We start from the raw sequence: 22,849 nt of genomic DNA on the forward strand, positions 1-22,849 counted from the left end.
CGGCGGGCGGCAACAGCGCCCCCTGGCGGCTGGAGGAGCGCGCCGCCCGCCACCGCCCTGGGCGGGGGGCGATAAATAAATAAATAAATCGCATAACGCCACTACTGTCGCGATTCATGGTAAATTAAGGCGGCATCTGAATAAGCAGTTTAAAGAAAAACATTTTATACTTCAGAAAATACTAAAAGTTGCTTATATTAAGTCTACAGCTCCAATTTTGACCACGAGCCTCCAGCTCCCTGCCTTTAAACAGACTCCCAAGCATACAAGAGAGGATCCTTCACCCAGCTTGCTAAAGCAATAACCACAAGAAGAAGTAAAATGTGAAAAGTGCTCCAGAGCGCAAAATATTTTATTTAAGAATTTACAGTGTCAAATCTTACACTTAGGAAAGATAGCCGCTCCCAGCTCAAAGGAAGCCTTCTTGAATTAAGTTGTTTGGCAGTCTCTACTGAAAGGAGAAAATAATCAGCAGCCTGGCTGAACTAGAGGAAAGCCAAGTGTCTGACTAGGTTTCAGTTATAGAAAAGTAAACCACACTGACTGCTGTTGACCACGTCTGGAATTGAGTATGGACCATTATGCAAAGGTTTCTAATTCCCCCCCAAACAGCATTTCACTTTGGCTACGTACAAACCTTTTAGGATATACGTAAGGCTATCGAGATCTCACACAGGTGGCATTATTCAGGAGAAGAAAAAAAAAACCTAACAAAAAAAACCCAAAACCAATCAGGGACCAATACTGGCAATTTCACATTCACATTATTTCTACTCATGGGCAGAAATTCAAGTAAAATCAAATAGTTTGCTGGCAAGTTCTAAATAAAATATGGCCTAATGATTTAATAAATATTTAAAGTTTATTTCTCTCTTTGCAGGTAATTCAGATTCTTCAGCAAATATGAATGTTTCATATCATGGTTTCCAAAATTTCCTATATTAATCCTAAACAGTCCACTGGTAGAAGTCTAATCCGTCTACTTTTAGTATGTTTGAAATTCAGCTGTCAGCTATTTAAGACCTTGGTTATTTTAGTAATGGAAATTCAAGAACAGAGTATTAAGCTGATTCTGGCACTCATCAGGAATAAAACTTAAAACAACTTTCAAGCTGTTACCACCTTAATTGTCCAGTGCCAGCAGTTTGAGAGAAAGCAAGTAACCGTATTGCACTTAAAAGAACACTCACTCATCAAATAGTACAGCATAGGCTATTTTACAGAGATCTTCTTTCAGACTATACAATTTGCTTTACAAGTAGTCTAAAACACAAAACTACATACATACTAGGCAAGATCCAAATCAAATTAGTATTAGATTACAGTCACAGTTTTCATTCAATATAGGTCAATTTAATTGGATGAGCTGTGGCCCCCTCCCCCATTCAGAAAGCAAACCAGCATGAGGCATTTCCCAGATGAACACCTTCGATTCCGTACACAGACAAACCCAGTCTGGATCAATGAACATTAAATTGGGCATGGTCCTCTTAAGGCCACAGAGCGCCATGTTACAATGTGGACATGTTTTTTCCCCACTCTGGGAAGGGAGCATCCTTCAGAAATTAAGGAGTCCCTGAAACTGTGTCTTCAAAGTCACCCACCCCCGCAGGTTTAAAATAAACTTAAGGAATAAATTGCCTATGCAATTTACAAAGTGTTTTTGTAACAGACAGCAACTATTTCCTCCCCTCTGTCTATTCTTTATCACAGCAAAGCTATTTCTAGCCAGTTTTTTTTAAAAGGAAAAGATACATATATTTCATGTTTGGTAATGATTTGCGTAAATGAGGTGCAAGTAGGGAGACCCGTGAAAAAATCACCCATCATTAAACTTCTGTCACGTCAACTGCAGCTCGTACTGATACGATGTCCCATAAGACTGAATAGCTCTTTGCATACTCGGAACGTGAGTGAGAATTCCAAATACAAAGCCATTGTATTCTACTTCAATGTCGGATACTTCCTCTGTCCAATTCTTCCCAGTCTTGAACTTCCAGTGACTGCAGGAGACTGAAAAAAGGAGAATAGGAATAAAAAAGAGCGTTCTGTAAGAGTGTCATACCTGAGACAAAAGACAAAAACTTGGCAATGAAGTCTTGAATGCAAAGCTGTTAATTTGAACAGCTGCTAGACTGGTCTATGTGCACATTGAGCAGTCCAGATTAAGCTAGTAAAACACAAAATCATAGTTCTGTTACATGAGGAGGGCTTTACTCACCTGTGCAAATTGAGAAGGATTGTAGAAGGGTACTGCTCCTGCCGAGGGTCCCCCCGAGGGCGGCACAGCGGCAGGCTAGAAAGCAGATGATACTGAAGTTAAGGAACTGCAGAGCTTCGCTGCCTCTCAGCTGTGTTTTGCTTAATCATATAAGAGCAAATATTCACAGTAATACCGCCAACAATACGGACAGCGCAGCGTATCGTAACAACTGCAAAAAGTGCCGGTACAGTTTGCATCCATCTCTTTAATGTTACTCGCTTAATGTAGGAATTGGCGAATCAATGTCACATGCACAAACTGTAAATAGCTCTGAAAATCCAAAGCATGCAACAAAACCAAAACAAGACACCAGTGCGACTTCACCGAATTAGTACCTTCTGCTCTTGTTAGTAGACCTTAGGACTTGCCCCAGAATTAACATCCTATGTCAAGTTTTACTTCACTAAGAAATATCAGAAAGAGTCTGTGTCACCCCTTTATGGTGACCCCACAGTACTGGAACTTACAGTAGAGATGAAGCATTCCTTTAATTCCTACAGGGGCTTTTGCAGATGAAATATTACTACTGATTTGAGACTGGCAGCAGCAGAATGACAAGGTTTGCCTGTGTGAGCCTTTTTAGGAGGTTTTTTGCCTTTTTTTTTTTTGTTTGTTTAAAATCAACTGACAACTTTGGTATCCCAGGAAAGTGCTGATCAAAATTATTAAGTGAATCTCTTAGGAACAAGAATGTAAATGAAAAGCATGCCTGGATTTACATGCATTCTCACAAATACCAAAAACTCTGAAGACCCTGTTTGAGCGTTAAAAGGAACACTACATCATTAGTTACTCTGAATGTTATTTCTGTGAAATGAGGAGAGGGGAAAATGACTAAAAGTAGCATTAGTTAAGTATGTGAGCGATGCAAAATAAATAGGGGAAAAGTAAATAAGTTAACATAAATGAGAATGGCCAGCCACATGTACCTGATTAAAATGCTGGCTTACTTCACGTGATAATGAACTCATTGAACTAGAGCGCGAAAGCTACAAAACAGCAAGAACACACAAATACAAAAAAACACAAATAAAAAAGTCGTCATGCATGTCACTGCCCCAAGCTTTCAGTTGTTTTATTTAATTTTAAAAGTCTCACTGCCAAAGGTTAAACCAACTTCAAGTTAAAAAAAAAAAAAGTAAAGCCAGAAGTTAGTTTAAATCAAAAGGACTTCTTAAAGCACAAAACTATGTAGATACAGAAAACATTTAGTAGGAACAAAGGTTACTCTGCCTGGCACATAGCAATCCATTTTCCTCGTTGTGTCTTGCACATAATATTAGTGAAATTATATGCATGCATGGAGGGAAGAAGAGATCCTCAAACTGCTACTGACATTTTACTCTGAAAAAGGCTTGTAAAAGTCTACTTATATAGGAAAATGAGATCACACCATCAAATGAAGGACATGGAGGCTGAACTTCCTGTATGGGCTTTGAGGTCTTTTCTGTACAGTTTTGGAGGCAGTCGTATGATTTCACCTTGGCTAGTCATCAGCAACTGAATCAGTTACTTGTTCTTTTACATGGCCCATGTTAAGTCCACTACAAATTAATGGTTAAAATACGCTGCAAAAGTCATTAGCCAACTACTTTGAATCAAGCCTTACCTCGCCTGATTGGGAGCCATCAGGGTTAGAAAGAGGAAGCCCAGATCCAGGAGGAAGGACTGCAGGGTTTAAATACTAAAGAAAAACAATATACTTTTGTTTATCTTCATTACTATGATGCTATTTCACATTTCTGCTCTATTGATCCCACTGAAGCCAACCGACGTTACAATACATCAAAAGCCAGGTGAAACATGCAGTGTACCTGGTCCTTCTCCTACACCCACAGAACCTGTAGCACTTATAATATCCTACACAAACATAATCCCTACAACAACATGCTTTGTATGTACTGTGGCTATGAAGCTATTCAGAACCATGAGGGTTTTTTAATCAGAAGTTTGAATTATATATACAAGAAATTCTTTCTAACCCACCTCTGGCTCAACAGCTGCAGCAGGATCTAGGTCAGTTTGATTTGCAGGTGGTGTGTGCTCTGCTGCGCCGCTCCCTTCCATTGGCTGGGGTTCCCCTGGAACTACAAAGCAAATGGGATTTAGCCAAACACACACCAGGGTGTTACATTTCACAGGGCCGTCTACAGAACTGCATTTCTACAGCACCAGTCTTCTCTCATGAAAAAGGTAATTTAAAGAGGGCAGTGTCAATGTCTCGAGATGCCTCAGCCTTGTAACAAGTCTGCAAGCAGGAGAGGTGGACAGTTCATACAAGTAACCTTGGTGCAACACAGCACAGTGAAAGCAGAAAAAAAAAAAGAAAGATGGTAAGCAAGCATGCAGGTAAGACTTCCACCTTTCTTTTCCCAAATAGCAACCTTGGAACTAGGAACAGGTGTGAGAAGTGAGCACGAGATAGCAAGCAACACAGTTCAAGTTTTGCTACTTCGATCACCTAGCCACTCTGCAACTGGGGAGGAAAAAAAAAGGCATTAAAAAAGGGGGCAAAAAAGAAAGGCCCTTTGTTTGCAGCAGGCAGAGGTGGGCTTCACTAACCCATCTGTTTTACTGCCATTCCCAGACCGATTCTACTTTCAAAACAAATCTGAGTTAACGAGACTGAACATTCTTACATGCTCGTTAGAAGCTATGTAATACACACACTGGCAAAAGTGACTTAGACGACCACATAAATAGAAATAACCACACAACCTCTTTACGATTTTATCCACTCACGACACACCTGAGTTTGGAACAAATACATTTGCAGGAATTGGCATTGGTGCCAAGGGCGCAAACAGGTCTGATGGTGCAGGAACAGTACCACTTGACTTGGTTCCACCCGGATTCAAGACATCAACGTAACGGGCTCTGCTTCCAGCTAAAACAGAAAAAAAAAATAAATAACACAAATGAGCCCTGTGCTAGTCATCCCCATGTTTACTTTGAACAGTCTGATGGTTAAGCTATCTTTCAGAATCAGAGAATAATGCTTCAGGGATACAAACAATAACATCTAAGTCACAATTCAGTTGCGACAGCAATCACAGCACAGAAGCTGGGCTCAAGCAAAGCCAGCAATAGCCACAGCTCCAGGTTACCATTACTGAGTTGCCAACTGTTCCCATACAGCTCCAGAAAAGCCAAGATTTCTGCCTTCTCATTTTATGCAAGAGAACATCTGAAGTCTTCCATACTGCAAGCATCACGCTGTCTGTTACCTGCTCTTCTGGAGAACACGTTGACAGGGGCACTCGGTGGGCCTCCAGGTCCAGCTGGAGCTGACTGAGGAACTTTAGGAAATCCAGTTGGAGGTGGTGGTGGAGGCTTACTCTGCAGGGAGAACGAAGAAAAACAAAACAAAACAAAACAAAACCAAACCATGTGATTGGATAAGAATTTTAAACCAAGCATCCATCTGACTTCTCCCCTTCCTTACCTATTCCAGAGCACGTAAAATTTGGTATGCAGACATTCATCTTGTAGTGCAGACCAATACTCCTCATCTTCCATCTGATAACTGAACTGAACTGATGTCAAGGCATTGCTACAACTCATCTACGCTCACTCTAAAACAAAACATTTACAACAGTGGTTCTTGTGATTTGTTTTGTGTTTTAAGACAGATCCTTGAATGACAAGGATGGACAGGATGTGTGATTTGCTTTGCTCTATGATGCATTAAATTTTCAAAATGATAGACTCTTTCTACCTTTTTCTCCCCCTATATTCTGTTTGCAGCAAATCAATTAACAACCAACTGTCTTAAGTGACACCAACGTCTATGAACAGATACACTGGACTAAGTTTAGAGCAACTTCCCTTGTAAATTCAATTGCAACTACTGGTCCACACCAGCAACTAAAGATACAAATGGTTTGCTAAGGATGTCAACTGTAAGAGCATGTAACCTGTTTTAGTTTCAAGACGCTGCACATTTTAATCCAAATTCAGTAAAGGTCAGCTTTTAAGAGCCAATAACAGATTAAAGAAAATTGTGTGCCAGTAGAGATTTCAGCTTTTCACCTGGAGAAATAATGAATACTCAGATTTTTACCTCTTCTTCTGGTTCATCCAGATTAACCCAGCGTTGTTTCTGTTCATCCCAAACAATCTACAAGAAAAAAAATCAGTCAAAGATTAAGAGTTCAAACAAAGCTGCTAAACTAAAAAAAAAAGGCAACTCTTTTTTTCCCAAATAGCAAGCCTTGGAATAAGCATAATCTTGAAAGTTTTACACACATTTGTTTACTTGTCAGAACGACGTTCATCTGTCATCCAGGAAAACATTTTGAACAAATTAAAATGTATAAAGGTTTTGTGATTTAGGGGCCTTACTGATTTGTTCTTGTCATCTGGAAGGTGAGCTTCATTCTTTCCTTTTCCCATCAGCCAGCGAAACCAGTTTGCACCACTCTAAAAATAAATACATCCATTCAGTTAATTATCTCAACACTGTCTTTACAGACAGATTAAAAGAAAAATTCATGCTATAACTCATTTTCTGACAGGGACTTTGACTCTGAGCCGAGTTGCACCTGATAAATAGAATGAAACCATTTAGTTAAGACCTCTTAAATCAGCATCCCAGACCAGGCGTTACAGAATCACAGAACGTTAGGGATTGGAAGGGACCTCACAAGCTCATCCAGTCCAATCCCCCTGCCGGAGCAGGAACACCCAGATGAGGTTACACAGGAAGGCGTCCAGGCGGGTTTTGAATGTCTGCAGAGAAGGAGACTCCACAACCTCTCTGGGCAGCCTGGGCCAGTGCCCTGTCACCCTCACTGAGAAGAAGTTTCTTCTCAAATTTCAGTGGAACCTCCTGTGTTCCAGTTTGTGTCCGTTACCCCTTGTCTTATCATTGTTTGTCACCGAGAAGAGCCTGGCTCCATCCTCGTGACACTCACTCACTATATATTTATAAACATGAATGAGGTCTCCCGTCAGTCTCCTCTTCTGCAAACTAAAGAGACCCAGCTCCCTCACCCTTTCCGCATAAGGGAGATGCTCCACTCCCTTAATCATCTTTGTAGCCCTACACTGGACTCTCTCCAGCAGTTCCTGTCCTTCTTGAACTGAGGGGCCCAGAACTGGACGCAATATTCCAGATGCAGTCTCACCAGGGCAGAGTAGAGGGGGAGGAGAACCTCTCATTAACCACAGGTGCTAACAAATCTCCTCCAGTAACAGTTACCTTTCTAGGTGCTGGCTCCTTTTTTGTTTCTTTTTTAGTCTCTTGCCCTGCAGGAACAGTGGGAGGAGGAGAAGGCTGTTTTGCTGCAGAGTTGGATCTCTCTCGTCCTGCAGAATGAGCGGAGGACTCTGAAGTTGTTCGGGATCTTCGCCCATAGCCCTGTATTACAAATATACAAAAAAGTACAAAGTTGTCACTGCTGGAGTGATGGATTACATTCCATCTTGCTAAACAAATTCCTTCTTTGAGAAGTTAGTAACAGGAAGAGATACAAAAGCACATGAAAAATAAACATAAATAAGAATGAAGATTCAGTGAAAGAATCAGCCTGCTCATGCAGATCTGGAGCTCCATCCTGGTGCCTGGTTAGATATAAAGCCAGGACATGCCAGGACATGCTTAATAAGCAAGTGGCTAAGTATTTGACAACATTCACTTTTTATCAAGAATTCCCACACAATTCAAGATATTCAATCTGGTTATTTGGGTACTTCTATCTCCTCTGACATGTAGAAGGTGCAGAAAAAAAGCTGAAGTCTGGCCAAGTAATTGCACTATCGTGTATCTGGTTCATTAAAAAGAGTTTAATCAGAGCACTGCTCTGCAAGCCAACCAGCCCACAAGAGGAAAGATAAAAATGCTGCACCAAGGAGTGGTTGCAGGAACAACAAAAAAAAAGAATTAAAAATCACTTTTTCTTTTGTAAGTATGGTTAACTTCTAGTTACAAAATTCTCCCCATCTTTTATTAGTTGTCAGATGTATCCTTATTAAAAATGTTTATATTAATTATTTCAAGTAATTGTCACTTCAGGAGACTAAACTAACTTCCAAGGAGATACCAACTTCAGTACCATGTAAACAGTGAACATACCATGTATTTTAAAAAGGAGGTTGGGATTTTGATAAACACCTTCCACGTTTCCAGTCATGATGAAGTGGTAATCAATCCTATGCTTTTAAAACTCAGTCACAGAACTGTTCTTTAGGGCCCGTTTGCCTCACTTGCTGATCTATGCTACAAACTCTACTGGCTATGAAGCATCACTCTGGGCGATGAGAGAGGAGGCAGGGCAGAGAAAGATAAATTACACTCCTCAGACAACAGCCTGATATCCCCCTCTCCCTTTAAAAAAATTCTTTTTAGAGAAGAAAATTATGGCTAAAATTATTCTACTAGTTCTTCATTATTTATTCTAGTGAAGGGGAAGGACAGTGGGGAAGAAAAAGCAAGCATCAAGTCTTGACGAACAAGGTGACAGAGCCCCAACACAGTCTTGTGTTTGCAAAGATCTGCAATGCAGCTGACATTTTCTAGAGAGATGTAAGAAGTGAAGATACCATGCTAGCCATTCTGCCATAGAAATCCTCCTCTCTCTGTTCAGGGAAGTTTTGTGAAGGAGTCTCTGGGGCAATTCTCTGCATTCCTTAAAAAATAAATTAGCTTATGTTAGTGGAGGGGAAACAAACAACAACAAAAGCCCCTAAACTCCCCAAATACACTTTAAAGGAACAAGTTACAAATTCTGTGCTAGAAAATCTGGTCTTTTAAAAGAATCTGAACTGCAGTTGCTGTGATTTTTATTTCCCACCCCCTTCCCCCCCACCGCATGGGTATGTTTGTTCTAAACACAGGTCAAAACAGGATGAGGGATGCAACCTTCAGTATGGGACAGTTGAAGGTTCCTCATGTCTCTTTGCCAAACTTGTGTGTGCCTGCCTTCACACGTCAGCTTCTGCAGTCACAGAATTAAAAATTATCAGGGTCCTAGAAGCTGATGCCAAGAAGCAGAAATCCCAAAGGCTTCAACCACAGACCTTATGAACATGACTGCCAATTCCAGTGATCACTCAGTGATTCCAAAATGCAGAAAGTTACCTGTTAGGGTCTAAATCATAATCTTCTGAGTATCACCTCTCTTTTAAACTAAGCCAAATAAGCAGGATGAATACAATAACTTTACACAGATGTTACTGTATCATTACATGATGTTTTAAAAATTCACTACCCAAGACTTGACTTACTGTTTTCTAAATGCTGAGATATTTTGCATTATTCCCCCAGATACTTCATTCCCCTTATAAGGAAGGAAAGCTATTCACTAAGATCCCAGACCTGTTTCCAGGTTTGTTTGCTGTTCTGACCGTGGTTCCATTTCTTGAGGTGGCCCTCCTGGTGGTAGTGCTGACCCTAAATACTGCGGTGATGGTTCAGTTCCATACGGATTTGAAAATCCTGGAGGTGCAAAGCCGGGTCCTGGACCAATAGGCTGGGAAGCCACTGAATAGAATGGGACATTTCGGACAGCTTCCTGGTCACCATGAGGAATCACAGCAGCTGGCCCACCAAGGACAGCCTGAGGTACTGCAGCACAAAGAGGAAAGTTAAGAGTCATAAGTAAACAGGAATTCCAGTGTGTGAACCTTTAACTCTATGAAAATTACTATACAATACAGAAGTGAAATCTCACTGTTTCTATCACCCTCTTAAGTCGTTTCTTATAATCAGAAACCTGAAATATTTATTTTCTCTCTGTCATGAAGAAGGATATGAAACACTAACCTGAAGGCATCAGCTGCACACTTTGCATCTGTTGAGCCATGTTGGGTAGTAAGGATGCTAACAACGCATTTTCAGCACCTGGACCCATGTCACGGCCAACTCCCGCTCCATCACATTGACTAGCATGGTCTAACTCAGAGCTTGGTGTGCTACACGCATATGGTGGTGGGGTGGATCTGTCTGTGCTATAAGCTATTGCACCCTCCTGCACAAAAAAAGCACGATCTTATTAACGGTACCAGTCATTAAGTTCATAACCAAGCGAACATACAGCAAAGGAAATCTTAAGAGTGAAAACAGCACACAGGGTTTTTTAGTGTTTTGTCAAAAAAATGAGTTGTCAGCCATTTGCAGGCCACGTTCAACCAAAAATTTTTAAATTTGGGGGGTTTTTGTCTTTTTTTTTTTTAAATGGAAGCTTAGTTAATTAGCTTAAGGTCCAAATTTCTAACAGATCTCTTTAAATAAATGGTAATTATTTCAATTCTCTTACAATCTAGCTACACTAATTCACAGACATTATTTTTTTAGCAAGCAGATCCTCTGCTTACAGCAGGAGTTATTGCAACCTAATGGGCCTTGCACTTCTCCTTGCACTAACTTCTTAATACTAAGAAAAGCCTGTCTTATATAATGTACACTACCCTTTGATTACTCTCTGCTGATCCTTAGGGCACTAAAGTCTGGTATATCCACACTTGGTTTAAATAATAACACTTGTACTTTACGACATGAACGTATCATAAGGTCACTTCCTATGTTTCTGCAGTTAGCAGTATAAACAAAAGCATTCAAAAACTGGATTTACACTAATCCTTAAAAGAGAATATTTCAAGTTGAAAAGTACATTCTGTACCTTGATCTGTCCATCCACATGTCGAAGCCTCACTAACCATGAAGGTTCAATAAAAGATTCCTGTTCTGGTTTTTCTTTTATCTGTGGGTCAAACAGGCGTAGCTGCGATGATATCTAGAGAAAGGAATCATTGTAAAGTTTAAGTTAACCAGGCAAAAAAGAGCAACTTTAGCCACAAACAAAGCCACAGATACTTGATTCTTCCTTATGTTACCTGGATTAGCTGGCCAATAAGTACAGGTGAATAGTAATGTGGATCTCTAAGGACAGTTCTGGAAATCACTTCACAGTAATGGAAAGCCTGAGCAGCCAGTCCCATTTCAGCTAGTCGACAAGCATAGATGAATTTGAAAACCTATGGAATGCAAGCAGGTGAAATAAACTAAATGACCAGAACATTCTTAGGAGTATCAAATGAAAGGCAGTCTGTCATTTCAGCTGAAAGCTCAGATATCACATCTGTATTAGGCAGAAAAAAAAAAAGAGGGGAAAGAGCATTCAATTCTCCTCTTCCACTCATTGTACCCAGTGGAAATTATCTGTCTACAGCTACTGCCAACACATTTTGCTGGCTTTATCTTTTATTGGAATATAGGTATAATAACAACAAAATTTAAAATTGAGAAGTTCAGTACGCAGAGATGAAAAATGCAAAAAGGAGATATAAGTGAGAAGAGGAAAAAAGCTCTATTGCACTATGTTATCCACAAATAATTCATGTTACAAAGGAAAAACTATTCACTGTGCTGAAGACAGCACATGAGAGAATAAAACTTCACATAAAAACTGCCAAAAAAAAAAAGAAACAGCTCTTCACCTGGAAATTGGGCAAGCAGCCAGGCTGAGTTCCTAGTGACTGTGCATATTCATAGGCTTCAGTTCTTTGGATGGCTTCATTGGTGGCAAACTTTAAAAATGGCAAGCTATTGAGAAATGGGATAGGAAAGATAATATTCAATATTGAGATTATATATGTTGACAATAAAGACAATCAGACATCAATAACTTCTACTGCTCAAACAAGGACAGGGCATCAAATAGTTATCTCGAAACCAGCTGTGGCCAGTGATGATACGGGGAGCAGTGTAATTCACTCTCTCAAGCCATTAAGCTTTAATTTTTGCATCTAAAGAGTCATGTTAAAAACAAAAAAGTAAGTCAAACCTATGATTTGATCCAATTAGGACAAGCTTTGTTGTCTTCCTTGTGTAAACTCCAAATCCAACTTGGGCCATAAGGTAACAAAAGTGAGCAGCATCCAGCAGGCCTTTAGAAGCTGTAGAACAGCAACAGAACTCAGGATATTTCCTCTCGGTGGCACATTGTAATTCAGTGTCCCATATTGTTTTGACTTTGCATTCAAATACATTCACAATACACACCCACCCATATAGAACTGTTCCACTTTACATTTCACACAGCAATTGCTTGTTTCCAAAAAATAAGCTGAGTAATTAAAGCTTTCAGAAAGCTTTTGCTTCCGTCATCACCCTGTTCATTCCCCAAGAGTTACCAAGAGTGTCTCCCATGGTAGCGATGGTCCTGGATTCCAAGTCCACATTATTGGTCAAGTTGGACAACACCATTGCTAGATGAGGCCTCCAGTCTCCCCATTTCTCATCTCCACAGCACTAAAATCAGAAAAATTACTTAGTCAAATCGGTGACTGGAGCTCTGCATGGGTGTTTCAACCTAAAAAGAACTAAAACAACTTATCTGACAATTCTAGGAAAAGTACATGGGAAGATTCCTGTTGTGGGCCCCTCACTATAAGAAGGACGTTGAGATTCTGGAGCGTGTTCAGAGAAGAGCCACAAGGATGGGGAGGGGTCTGGGGAACAAGCCTGATGAGGAGCGGCTGAGGGAACTGGGCTTGTTTAGCCTGGAGAAGAGAAGGCTGAGGGGAGACCTCATCACCACCTCCAACTGCCTCAAGGGAGGTTGTAGAGAGGTGGGTGCTGGGCTCTTCTCCCAGGTGATGGAGGATAGAACAAGGGGAAACAGCACCAAGCTGTGCCAAGGGAGGTTCAGGTTAGAGATAAGGAGGAAGTTCTTTACTGAGAGGGTTGTCAGAAGCTGGAACAGGCTGCCCAGGGAGGTGGTGGAGTCACCATCCCTGGATGTATTTAAAGAGCGGGTAGATGAGGTACTTAAGGATACAGTTTAGGGGGTAGACAGGAACGGTTGGACATGATGATCTCAGAGGTCTTTTCCAACCGAGTGATTCTGTGTGTGATTCTGTGTGTGATTCTGTGTGTGATTCTGTGTGTGATTCTGTGTGTGATTCTGTGTGTGATTCTGTGTGTGATTCTGTGTGTGATTCTGTGTGTGATTCTGTGTGTGTTTCTGTGTGTGATTCTGTGTGTGAGTGAAGTACACCACTCACTGCAGTACCTCTTTAGTCTCAACCGCAGCTCACGTTTGAATCTTACCGTGGATGCAGCTGGCATCCTTCCAGACATGAGCTGGTAAACAGTCTGCAGAGGGTCATTAATTGGGAGACTGTTGGCAAATCTACAGAGGCATTGCAGAGAAAAACAAAACACAAACATGCATTAGGCAGTTAAAAATGTACTCGAACACTCAGTGGCAGTTAATCTAGCTTAGTTGGAGAAGGAGGTGCCATTTCAAAATACTACACTGAATAAGCACTTGCCCTGTGGATAATATTCACAAGTAAAGCATTATTAGTTAACTGGATGTGCCCTGCTGACATAGGTCAGTCCAAGCTAGGAAAAACCTCAGGATTCTTCCCATGCCAGCTGACTTAGTACTTAGTACTTCACAAGCTCAGGAAGCCAAGAGAAAGTTTTTCCTGTCTACAAAGCACACATGAACACATCTGCTTCTTTCAGGCAAGTAGAATGAAGGGTAAGACAGAGTTACTTGGCTTTAACAAAGCTGACAGTTGGGATTTCCCACAGTTTTTTCAAAGCCTGACTAACAGCACCTGCCAAGCAAGCCCACAGAGGACACTGTTCTAATACCCCTTAAATGTAATTAGTGGCATAGAAAAACTTCTTGGGTTTAAGTTTATGGCCAGAAGGCTCTAGAATAAAAAGTGAATATACAGGTAAAATTAAAGCATAATACTTGCATGAGCTACTAAGAATAGCTCAGAGTTTTGATATTAATATTTATGAGCACCAAGTCTCTACCTCATTAGCCGAAGAGGTAGTCATATTGTACTAATCAACAAGGAAAACAGTACCTGGTCATAACTCTTGCGTGTGTTCTACTGTCCATTTTGCTGGCAAGTAGCAGAGCATGACCCCATAAACCATGCTTCATGGCAGACTCCAAAGCATCCTAATTAATACAGAAATTAGTATCCTGGGAATAGCCTAACATACTACTCAGATAAACGATGACAGTTTTACAGTAGTACTTTATGATTGAATGAAAAAACATTTGTTTAGATCTAGTGGTGACACATGAATATAATTCTGTTTCATACTATAAACTGTAAGGCACAACATTTTTCCTATCAGTGCAGTGCTATGAAATATTATATGCATTGCAAGTTGCAAAAATTATTTTAAATGAGCTCTAAGATTGGTGAAAAAAAAGTAAACACAATAAGACACATGTAGTATTTGGAACAACAGCATAAACATTCACCTTCTTCCGGCCATAGAGCAGCAACTCTCTGAATCTCTCTGTCTCTTTCTCAAGGCTGTCAATAGTGGTTATAAGACTGTCAGTGAGAAATGAGAGCTGGGCTTCACCAGATTCCTCTTCCACTTGTTCCAAAGCCTCATTAGTGAAATCAATCAAATTTGCCTCATTAGGGGACTTCCCAGGAAGCCACACTGTTTTATGATCTCGGAGCAGAAGTTCAGCCAGGTCTGTTCCCACAACAGTCTACACATGTAGAGAAAAAAAACCCCAAAATTTAAAAATCCAGTAGTTCAACATTGCCTTCACTTTGTCACTTCAGCAACATGTGACTGTCAGCGCCTCTGAGCACCTGAGGACAAGTGACCAACTTACCTTCTCCATCAATCTGTGAGCTATTCCAAAACAAGTCACTACACAAATTACTGTGTTTTACATAAACACTATTTTGTGTACAAAATATTCCACGATAGATAAAAATTCAAGCAGCAAGACATACCCCATTCTGCCTGCACAACAGTACAATAAAGTCCCAAAGCAGACTTGCTGATTCTTTGTCAATTAAATTTTCATTTTTAAAGCATTGTGTAGATTTATTTTGTGCAAAATTAATAACATCCACTTTATGGGTGTCATCCCTGAAAACAAAACAAACAACAAAAAAAGAAGTTTTTAATGAGGTAAAAGTAAACTTTCAGATCATTATTGTGATTAGCATGATGAACAAATTTAAAGCTCTTTTTTATTTAAGCAGGTGAAAATATTTTAAGTCAGTTTAAATCCTGTAATTTGCAGACAACTAGGAGTTCAATGAAGAAATGAATTGTGAATGCACGAAAGTTATTTCTGAAATCTGTAAGAACATACTTAGCAAGAGGACCAGGAAACGCTCTCATCTCTTCTTGCTCTGGAGAATGTTGTAACATAGTCTAAAACACAAATATAAACTGTAAGAAATTTTTAAAACTATGCATTTTTCTTTGTAACAATAAAAACCCCAGACATGAACATAACCCACAGTGTAATCAAGCCTATCGCTCTTAAACAAAATACATACAGCAACTTGCAACCTGCGAAAGGATAATAAATGCTGAAATCTACTTTACAAGGAAGTCATTCTGCAGCAAAATAGAAAAAAGCTACCTCAGCTCCTTAATCATAGCATCGTTTAGGTTGGAAATTACCTTTAAGATCACTGAGTCCAACTGCAAACTTAGCACTGCCAAGTCCAATAGTTTTCCTGATGCTATTCCAGTACTTGTGTACAATTCTACTCCCTTCTAGTGGTATTTTACCAACGAATTCTACCCGTCCTTCCATATATTTAATGACTTGACTATTGCATTTCTTCCCAGCAGCACAAGAAGAATGAAAATATACCCATGATACTCAATCCTCAGTCCATCTAGATGACTAGCATTCCTTAGCCCTGCAGGGAACGTAGGAGGACAATGCTGGCTCTATGACCAGCCATGCATTAGAAAAACCAACACAACTCCAGCCCTTTCAGGATGTAAGGATTTTACCTGAACAAAGTTATAAGGAGCTGCATGATCTGATCATGACTACATCATCTCTCAGAGAAAAATATTTTTAAAGTTACTGTTTTACTTATGATTACAGCCCAAATAAAGACACATGTGTTGACATATTAAGAAAAGAAAGAGTCAGGAAGCTATAGATTCAAGTTCCCTACTCCCCTTCCAAAATAAACACCACTTCGCTTTTCTCTTTTAAATGTTACCTCCATACTGTGCACTTCAACCAGAGCTGGCTGTCCTTCTGAAGGCAGGTTTGGCAGCACTTTTATTAAGAAGCCCCCAGGACCAAACCTAGCACAGATATGAGGCACTGAAAATTTCTCAGGCGTTGAGGGCCTTAAAGGTGCTGAAATGGTAAGAAAAGGTAAAATAAGAACAAGACCTGTCTTGCAACTAAGCAAATTTGTTGATGTATTTATCCAGTTCACTAGCAGAAAAAACCCTATCATTCAATTTGGCTAAACTTTATAAGCAACAATTATTTCTTTAATGCAAAGGCTTTGACTGTTTGTATCAGACACGCTCCTGTGATCTCTGTACAAAGATATGACCCATCTTCTTCAAAGTGCTAATGATACACTTCAGTGTACTCTGGAAAAGCTTTTCCAGAGAAACACAAAGAAAAGGTAGGACTATAGAAAAATCTGAAGTTTAAGCTAAACTTTAATCATTCCCCATGAAGCACAAGCAGCGTAGTTAAAAATCTATCTAAAAAGAGGTTTACAGATGGAAGTGTGCAGTATTTAATAGCAAACTGTCTAGCTACTATTGTTCTGTGATATTCTGATATTTCAGCATGCAAGTTATCCTTACACTGGAAAGGAAACAAAACTCTATTCATGTGTACATACACTGTAAACCAGCATTTTTTTTCCTGTTAACAGGATCAATGAATACACGAAAGGCATCTCATACACTACAAATACTAAGAGAAGCGCAAACTACTACTGGTAGACAACTTCACAAGCACAGAGCCTTCCCTCCTCCTTCCCCAGTGGTGCCAATACCTTGTTCTACAGCTGACCATCCAGTTTCAGTCGGGTAGCCGTAATCTGTAAAAGGCTGTTGTCCATCAAAATTAGCAGCATATCCGCCATATGGATAATCTGTGTGGAGCGACACTGCCTGCGCAGTAGTTTCATACGTATTAGCCATTAGATCATGATTACTTCTATACAGCTGGCTCTAAATAGATCATATTAGTAATTGTTAGCACAGAGTGTGAAGTTACACAAAGCAAGCAATCCTGCAAGCACGATTCAAGACTGTAAGCATTCCTCCCCCCGGCTTTGATTCTTTATACTGTTTATAAACCAGGCTTACTACATCACTGCATTGGAGAAAGCTACCCTGCAAGAGACCTGCAGCAATAGGCTATAGAAGAGAATGAATATATTTTAGTTTTCTCATTCAGTTTTTAGTACCATTTGATCTCACATCCATGTGTGTTCAGTTCTCTCACCAGAGAATCTCTATGTGCTTCTGTGAAGAGTAACGTTATAGAATGAGTTACAGGTTCAGGTATTGCTGCAACACTTTGATATAAAACCTCAACTGATTAATACCTAAATGACTTCAGGTGCCTAAAGATTAATGCCTAAATGATCTCCAACACTACTTCCAATACTACTATATAAATTGGAGTTCAGACTGGAAAACCACCTAAACTTCCAAGAAACATGATGAATCAACACATGAATACAGCAAAAATGACACATTACACTAGCAAAGAGTGCACCTCAAAAACTATCCAAATATTCTGTGTTTTTCAGGTATTTATACTTATGGCATAAGTAGATGAGTAATCAGTTAGAGTTGGTTTTTGCTTCTGAAGTCAAAATAGCATCATACAAATACGGAGTTAGTCTTTTAACAGATCTCCAGTTCAGTAATAGCGTTCATGCTTGTGGTGAGAAAAAAAATTACACAACACTGAAAGCCAGACACGTTATCAACTACAGCCAAGCACAGCAAAGGCAAAGTTCTCACAAACAGCAAATGGATTCAGTAGAGGAAATTTTCCATTTCTATGTGTGTGGCAACCTGCACAGCTGAGTTCAAAACTGTAAGACCAAACAGCCTTAACTTACAGAATAAAAGTTTTCAAAATGCATATTCCCTAAGCTGAAGCCAGAAGTATTTCTGCATTTCTAATGCTTCACCTGCTCCTAACATAGAAAAAGACCCAGCTCAGCTGAAAGAACACTTGATGTTACCACTTGAAACTTACTTGTTGAGAGCGAGAGCTGAAACTACTCTGGTGACTGTGAACACTGCGGGAGCTACGGAGACTATGACCAGAATGCTCACTGTGGACACTGCGCCTATCGAATTCATCCCCATAAGGATCTCTATGGGGTTCAGAGTCATCATCAAAACTTCCAGTGAAACGAGGATCATATCTCCAGTTATCTTCGTATCGGTCATGTCTGAAGAACAAAGAAACAGACAAAGCAAAAATGAACATGTCGCCCATATCCCTGAGGGGAGTGACTTCACTGCACACCTCTCAAGAAGAGAGCTCTACCTAACTTCAGAGGGGCTTTTAAATTATCTCCTAGGTAGAGGTTTCTATTACAGTAAACAAACTGACATTTCTTCAAGAAGTTAATCCAGAATGTTCAAGATCAAGACCACCATCACACTCAGAATCTTCTACGAAAACGCACAGCATGTTCAGCTGATCTGAAAACAAGTCTTGCTGCCTTAAATCCCTTTCTTCAGAGTGACATGACAGCTCATCTGTTTTTCCTCAATGATCTATGTTAAAGCTCCAGAAAGGACTAGTAGCATATATCTGAAATATGTGCAATACTGCATTTTTATAGTCTGTTACAGGATGCATCTGCATTCCTAGAGAATATTGAGAGGATTTTGTTTACAAAGCTGCACAACACTCTGAGCTTCTGATGCCTGATACAACCATCACAACAGTTCATAAATTTTGAAAGCTACGGGGCAAATCTTCAGCAAATTAAGTAGTGTTTCTGTCAGTGCATAAGCAAAGCTTCAGCTTTTGCCTTAAAACTTACTGCCATAACTTAATTTTCTGCTGACACATTTGACCATGGGGAACTCAGCCCTGAAGAAACCAATACCAGAGTCTCTGCCTTCACTCACACACACACACGAGTTCACTGATCACCATCGGCGCCCTAGATCTGGAAAGAGATAACATGGATCGAATGCACAAACCTGTTGCCATATGGATACGCTTCTCTCTTCTGGTAAGGGTTGTGTTCAGCATCATACCAATACCGCTGATCGTAACTTCTAGGATCTCTGTATCTGGGGTCATATGCTGATGAGTAACGTTCCCAGCGATTTGGATCTTTGGAAAATAAAAAGAAATGGTTTAGGTACTGGAAGCCATTGCCTAGAACCTTTTTCTACTCATTTCTCTTTAATTACATGCTGATCTGGTCCTGAAGCACACAGCAAAACCAAATTCTAGTCGTGAGTCAATTTCTGTTTACACCCACCTACAATGTACTGCAGAAGTCTGTCTGCAGGTTACACAGCAAGGATACACCCCTGTGAATGACAAACCTGCAACACACTGAAGAAAACTATTCTGTAGACTTACAATGGTGTTTTCACAACAGAAAGGCAAATCGAAGGCTGCTTGTGAAGAAGAACAATTTATTTTCTATTTACTACTTCTACTGAATAAAAACCATACAGGAAGGATGGCATGGTATTAAGAACTGAAGTAGGCTCAATTTTCTGCAAGTATAACTTTATTCTGGAAATTATATCAGTCTTATTAATATGGAAAAATATAATGATTCTCTGATCTTAAAGTTCCTCTTCCCCATAAATTTTTGTTTAAACCTGTGATTTTCTATAGAAAAATTCAGAGTTCATTTTGATACGTTACCTCCATAATCATACGAGTTTGGGTAATAGCCTGGATAATAATCACTCCATCCACCTTTTGAATAATAATCTTCAGTATAACCTTGCCTGCAAGAAAGCACACAGGTATGAAGTTATTATTCCTCCTTCAACCTCTTCTAAAGTCAGCAGGAGATATGAAGAACTATATCCCACAACTTATTAGGTACAGTTTCATATTTCAAATAATGCATTTACAGACAGTCAAGGAATCATAAAATTAAGACTTCACAAACCAAGAGATGACTAAATTTTTGTGTGTTATAAAAAGCTGACAGCCCTTACTATATAATAACTTAGCGATTTCTGTAAACTGCTTTAGTTACTTAGAGACAACTAATCACAAAAACTACTGCTCTAATTATCATCCTTTGAACTGTCTCAACAGAGAGGTCAGTAACTTAACAAGTAATGAAATAACTGCTCCCTCAACTTTAACAGTGTTTTGTTATACATCTTATGCTGATGAAAAGAGGTCTATGGGCTGGAGAAGAGGTCACAAAAACGGGTCAGGACATGAACTAGCATTCTCATAGATAATTCTAACAGAGGGTTTCAGCCTCTGGGGCTGCCACTGTGGCATCTGTCACCAGCATTAAATACAGCCTGAAAAGAAACAAAACCAGAATGCGCTGCACCTTTCTTTGAGTATCTGGCCAAAGAATTCAATATCGTATCACCTCATTCGACTTGGAGCTGATAACAATCTGTGGCTGGCAAGCACACAGAACATTAACATTGTAGAGCTACCACAAGCCAGATGCTTTATTTTCATTCTGCACTCAGCTTGTTTCTCAATCTTAGCTCTTCAGTAGGTGCAGCAATGTTTTGAGTGTTAGCACATCCTTACATTTAAATACTTCAGTGAATAAATGAGATAGCATTCAGATGCAATTGTAACAGAGCACATCAGTACACAACTAATTCCAGGCATTTTCTAGGTTATTACCCTTCTCAATAGGCCTGGAGGGACAGCAGCGTGTAGAAAAGGCTTGTTTTTCATTTGAGCAACCAGAGAACACTGGATAGAAGAAAATGCTCATTTACAGAGCCCATGTTACAATACTGATTGTCCAAATGAAGAGAACAAGCACAAGAACCTGACTTAATCCAACACATCAAAGAAAGCAAGCGTATATACAAAAGATAATTAGAATATTTGTAGTTGCAAGAATCACATTACTTTAGATGGAAAAAAAAAAGATGCGGCCATTACTTGAAAAATTATGAGCCTGTATTGTCAGCCACTTTTAGGACACCATCCCACAATTTCTGAAAAAAGCTAGAAGATTAATGTTAGATGAGAAATGTAGCATGTCTACATATGTGTACGTACAGGTACATGTAAATACACGTGTATATAGATGTGTGTTTATATCTTATCTCACAAACACACTTATGTATTTACGTACACATACATAAACAGGAGATAAAGCTATTTAATGCCAACATGGAATGATGGGAAATCTCACACTCCTCTATGACTGATCATACAACTGATAGTGCCAACTCTAAAGTGGCCAAGCAAGTCAAGCAATGCTCCTCCCTGGAACTGTGTGGGAAGTTTGCTAACACAGCACCTGTCTCTGCAGAGGAGATGTGATGTTATCAGATCAAGTTTATCCACCCAACAGCGTTCTCAGTCTCCTTCAGAAAGATGTTATTCCCATCCCTAAACAGAGCTTACAAAGCTGCATCATCAATACTGGTACTTCAAGGGCAAGTTTCAGACTGCCCTGCAGTACCATACCACAGCCCACATCCGACTGTCACATCACACATCAACACTGACAAAGCTACTCATAACAGACTTTGATCCACCCAGTGCCACCTATTGGAATCTCAGCCTCTTATAAAAATAGTACACAAGGAGAGTACACACCAGGAAGTGCTACTAGAGGTTATTATCTCATTACAAAGTCTCACAGTGCGCATAGATTCACTTAAGAAGATGATGAAGTTATCACATGCAGCTACAGCCATTGTTTTGTACTTCTCAAGGCCAATATACACCTCCTATAGCCTTCTGGAGGTGGGGAGCAAAATGTTATGGCTTTAATTTGAGGACTACTCCATGAGTGAGCTATCTACAGCACCAGATAAATACTACAAAGTATTTCCAGACAGACAAATGGGGTTCTCTCTTGGCAAAGAGCCCACCATATCATGCAACAGTAACATTTTGACATTAATTTGAACTTGGTACAAACCACTTGTGCAATAATCATCAGAAAGCAGTAATCTCTGGAAGGCAATTTGGTGGTTCTTGCTTGAGAAATACTAGAGATTTCATTTTTTCTTTTTATGTATTTAGGAATTGCATACCTAGAAGAAGGCCTGTCAGAGCAGTGACTGGCTCTGGAACTAGGACGTTCAGGCTCAGGGTACCGATAGCTCCCAAGCTCCCCGTAAGCATTGCTGGTGCTATCGTAGTGTCTGTACCGTGGGTCATACTGTCCATAGTTATCCTCCTAGAAAAGAGATTGGCATGTCAGGTAAGAGGCTTCCCACCTCCAAGAATAAACCTTTAAAAACAAACAAATCACCACAAACACTACAACTGTGATACCTGAAGAGATACAGATGAATAGACTACAGTATAGCTGCAGTGGCAAGTTATATTCAAGTCTATTAATATCCTAAACTTAAGGGAAAAAACACTCCATCTGGACTAAAGGCAGTTGAACCACTATGCTGGCCACTCTGTTAAACTGCCAATGATTCAGGCAGCAGATGGGAACCAAATTTGAACACCTGGGCAGCTAAGATAGTTGTAACCGCCAACTTTTTCCAAAGAACCAAATAAATTGCTATCAGCTGACATCTGTGCTAACTGGAATTGGTATTAGCAACTACTTGAACTTTTAATAATCTTTCTAATGTAAGCTTCCTTACTGCTATCTGGCCTT

At 39.8% G+C, this 22,849-nt stretch overlaps 1 protein-coding gene across 1 annotated transcript in view; it reads right to left on the reverse strand.

The window, feature by feature from the left end:
* Positions 1-1,944: 1,944 nt before the first annotated feature.
* Positions 1,945-22,849, reverse strand: part of SEC16A (SEC16 homolog A (S. cerevisiae)) — a 24,831-nt gene continuing 3,926 nt past the window's right edge. The window contains exons 3-31 of the mRNA XM_010186934.1: positions 22,266-22,411; positions 19,924-20,009; positions 19,239-19,374; positions 18,274-18,472; positions 17,051-17,228; positions 16,247-16,389; positions 15,370-15,431; positions 15,002-15,140; positions 14,506-14,748; positions 14,096-14,193; positions 13,317-13,398; positions 12,398-12,515; positions 12,049-12,160; positions 11,702-11,807; positions 11,099-11,239; positions 10,885-10,998; positions 10,029-10,233; positions 9,582-9,830; positions 8,807-8,892; positions 7,467-7,625; positions 6,608-6,685; positions 6,327-6,383; positions 5,491-5,602; positions 5,013-5,150; positions 4,250-4,350; positions 3,873-3,947; positions 3,193-3,252; positions 2,222-2,296; positions 1,945-2,013 (exon numbers count right to left, since the gene is read on the reverse strand). Of these exons, the coding sequence (XP_010185236.1) occupies positions 1,945-2,013; positions 2,222-2,296; positions 3,193-3,252; positions 3,873-3,947; positions 4,250-4,350; positions 5,013-5,150; positions 5,491-5,602; positions 6,327-6,383; positions 6,608-6,685; positions 7,467-7,625; positions 8,807-8,892; positions 9,582-9,830; positions 10,029-10,233; positions 10,885-10,998; positions 11,099-11,239; positions 11,702-11,807; positions 12,049-12,160; positions 12,398-12,515; positions 13,317-13,398; positions 14,096-14,193; positions 14,506-14,748; positions 15,002-15,140; positions 15,370-15,431; positions 16,247-16,389; positions 17,051-17,228; positions 18,274-18,472; positions 19,239-19,374; positions 19,924-20,009; positions 22,266-22,411 (3,567 nt within the window). The remainder of the gene's footprint in view (positions 2,014-2,221; positions 2,297-3,192; positions 3,253-3,872; positions 3,948-4,249; positions 4,351-5,012; positions 5,151-5,490; positions 5,603-6,326; positions 6,384-6,607; positions 6,686-7,466; positions 7,626-8,806; positions 8,893-9,581; positions 9,831-10,028; positions 10,234-10,884; positions 10,999-11,098; positions 11,240-11,701; positions 11,808-12,048; positions 12,161-12,397; positions 12,516-13,316; positions 13,399-14,095; positions 14,194-14,505; positions 14,749-15,001; positions 15,141-15,369; positions 15,432-16,246; positions 16,390-17,050; positions 17,229-18,273; positions 18,473-19,238; positions 19,375-19,923; positions 20,010-22,265; positions 22,412-22,849) is intronic.

The sequence above is a fragment of the Mesitornis unicolor genome, unplaced genomic scaffold, assembly GCF_000695765.1.
Source record: "Mesitornis unicolor isolate BGI_N332 unplaced genomic scaffold, ASM69576v1 scaffold23176, whole genome shotgun sequence".
Classification (NCBI taxonomy): domain Eukaryota; kingdom Metazoa; phylum Chordata; class Aves; order Mesitornithiformes; family Mesitornithidae; genus Mesitornis; species Mesitornis unicolor.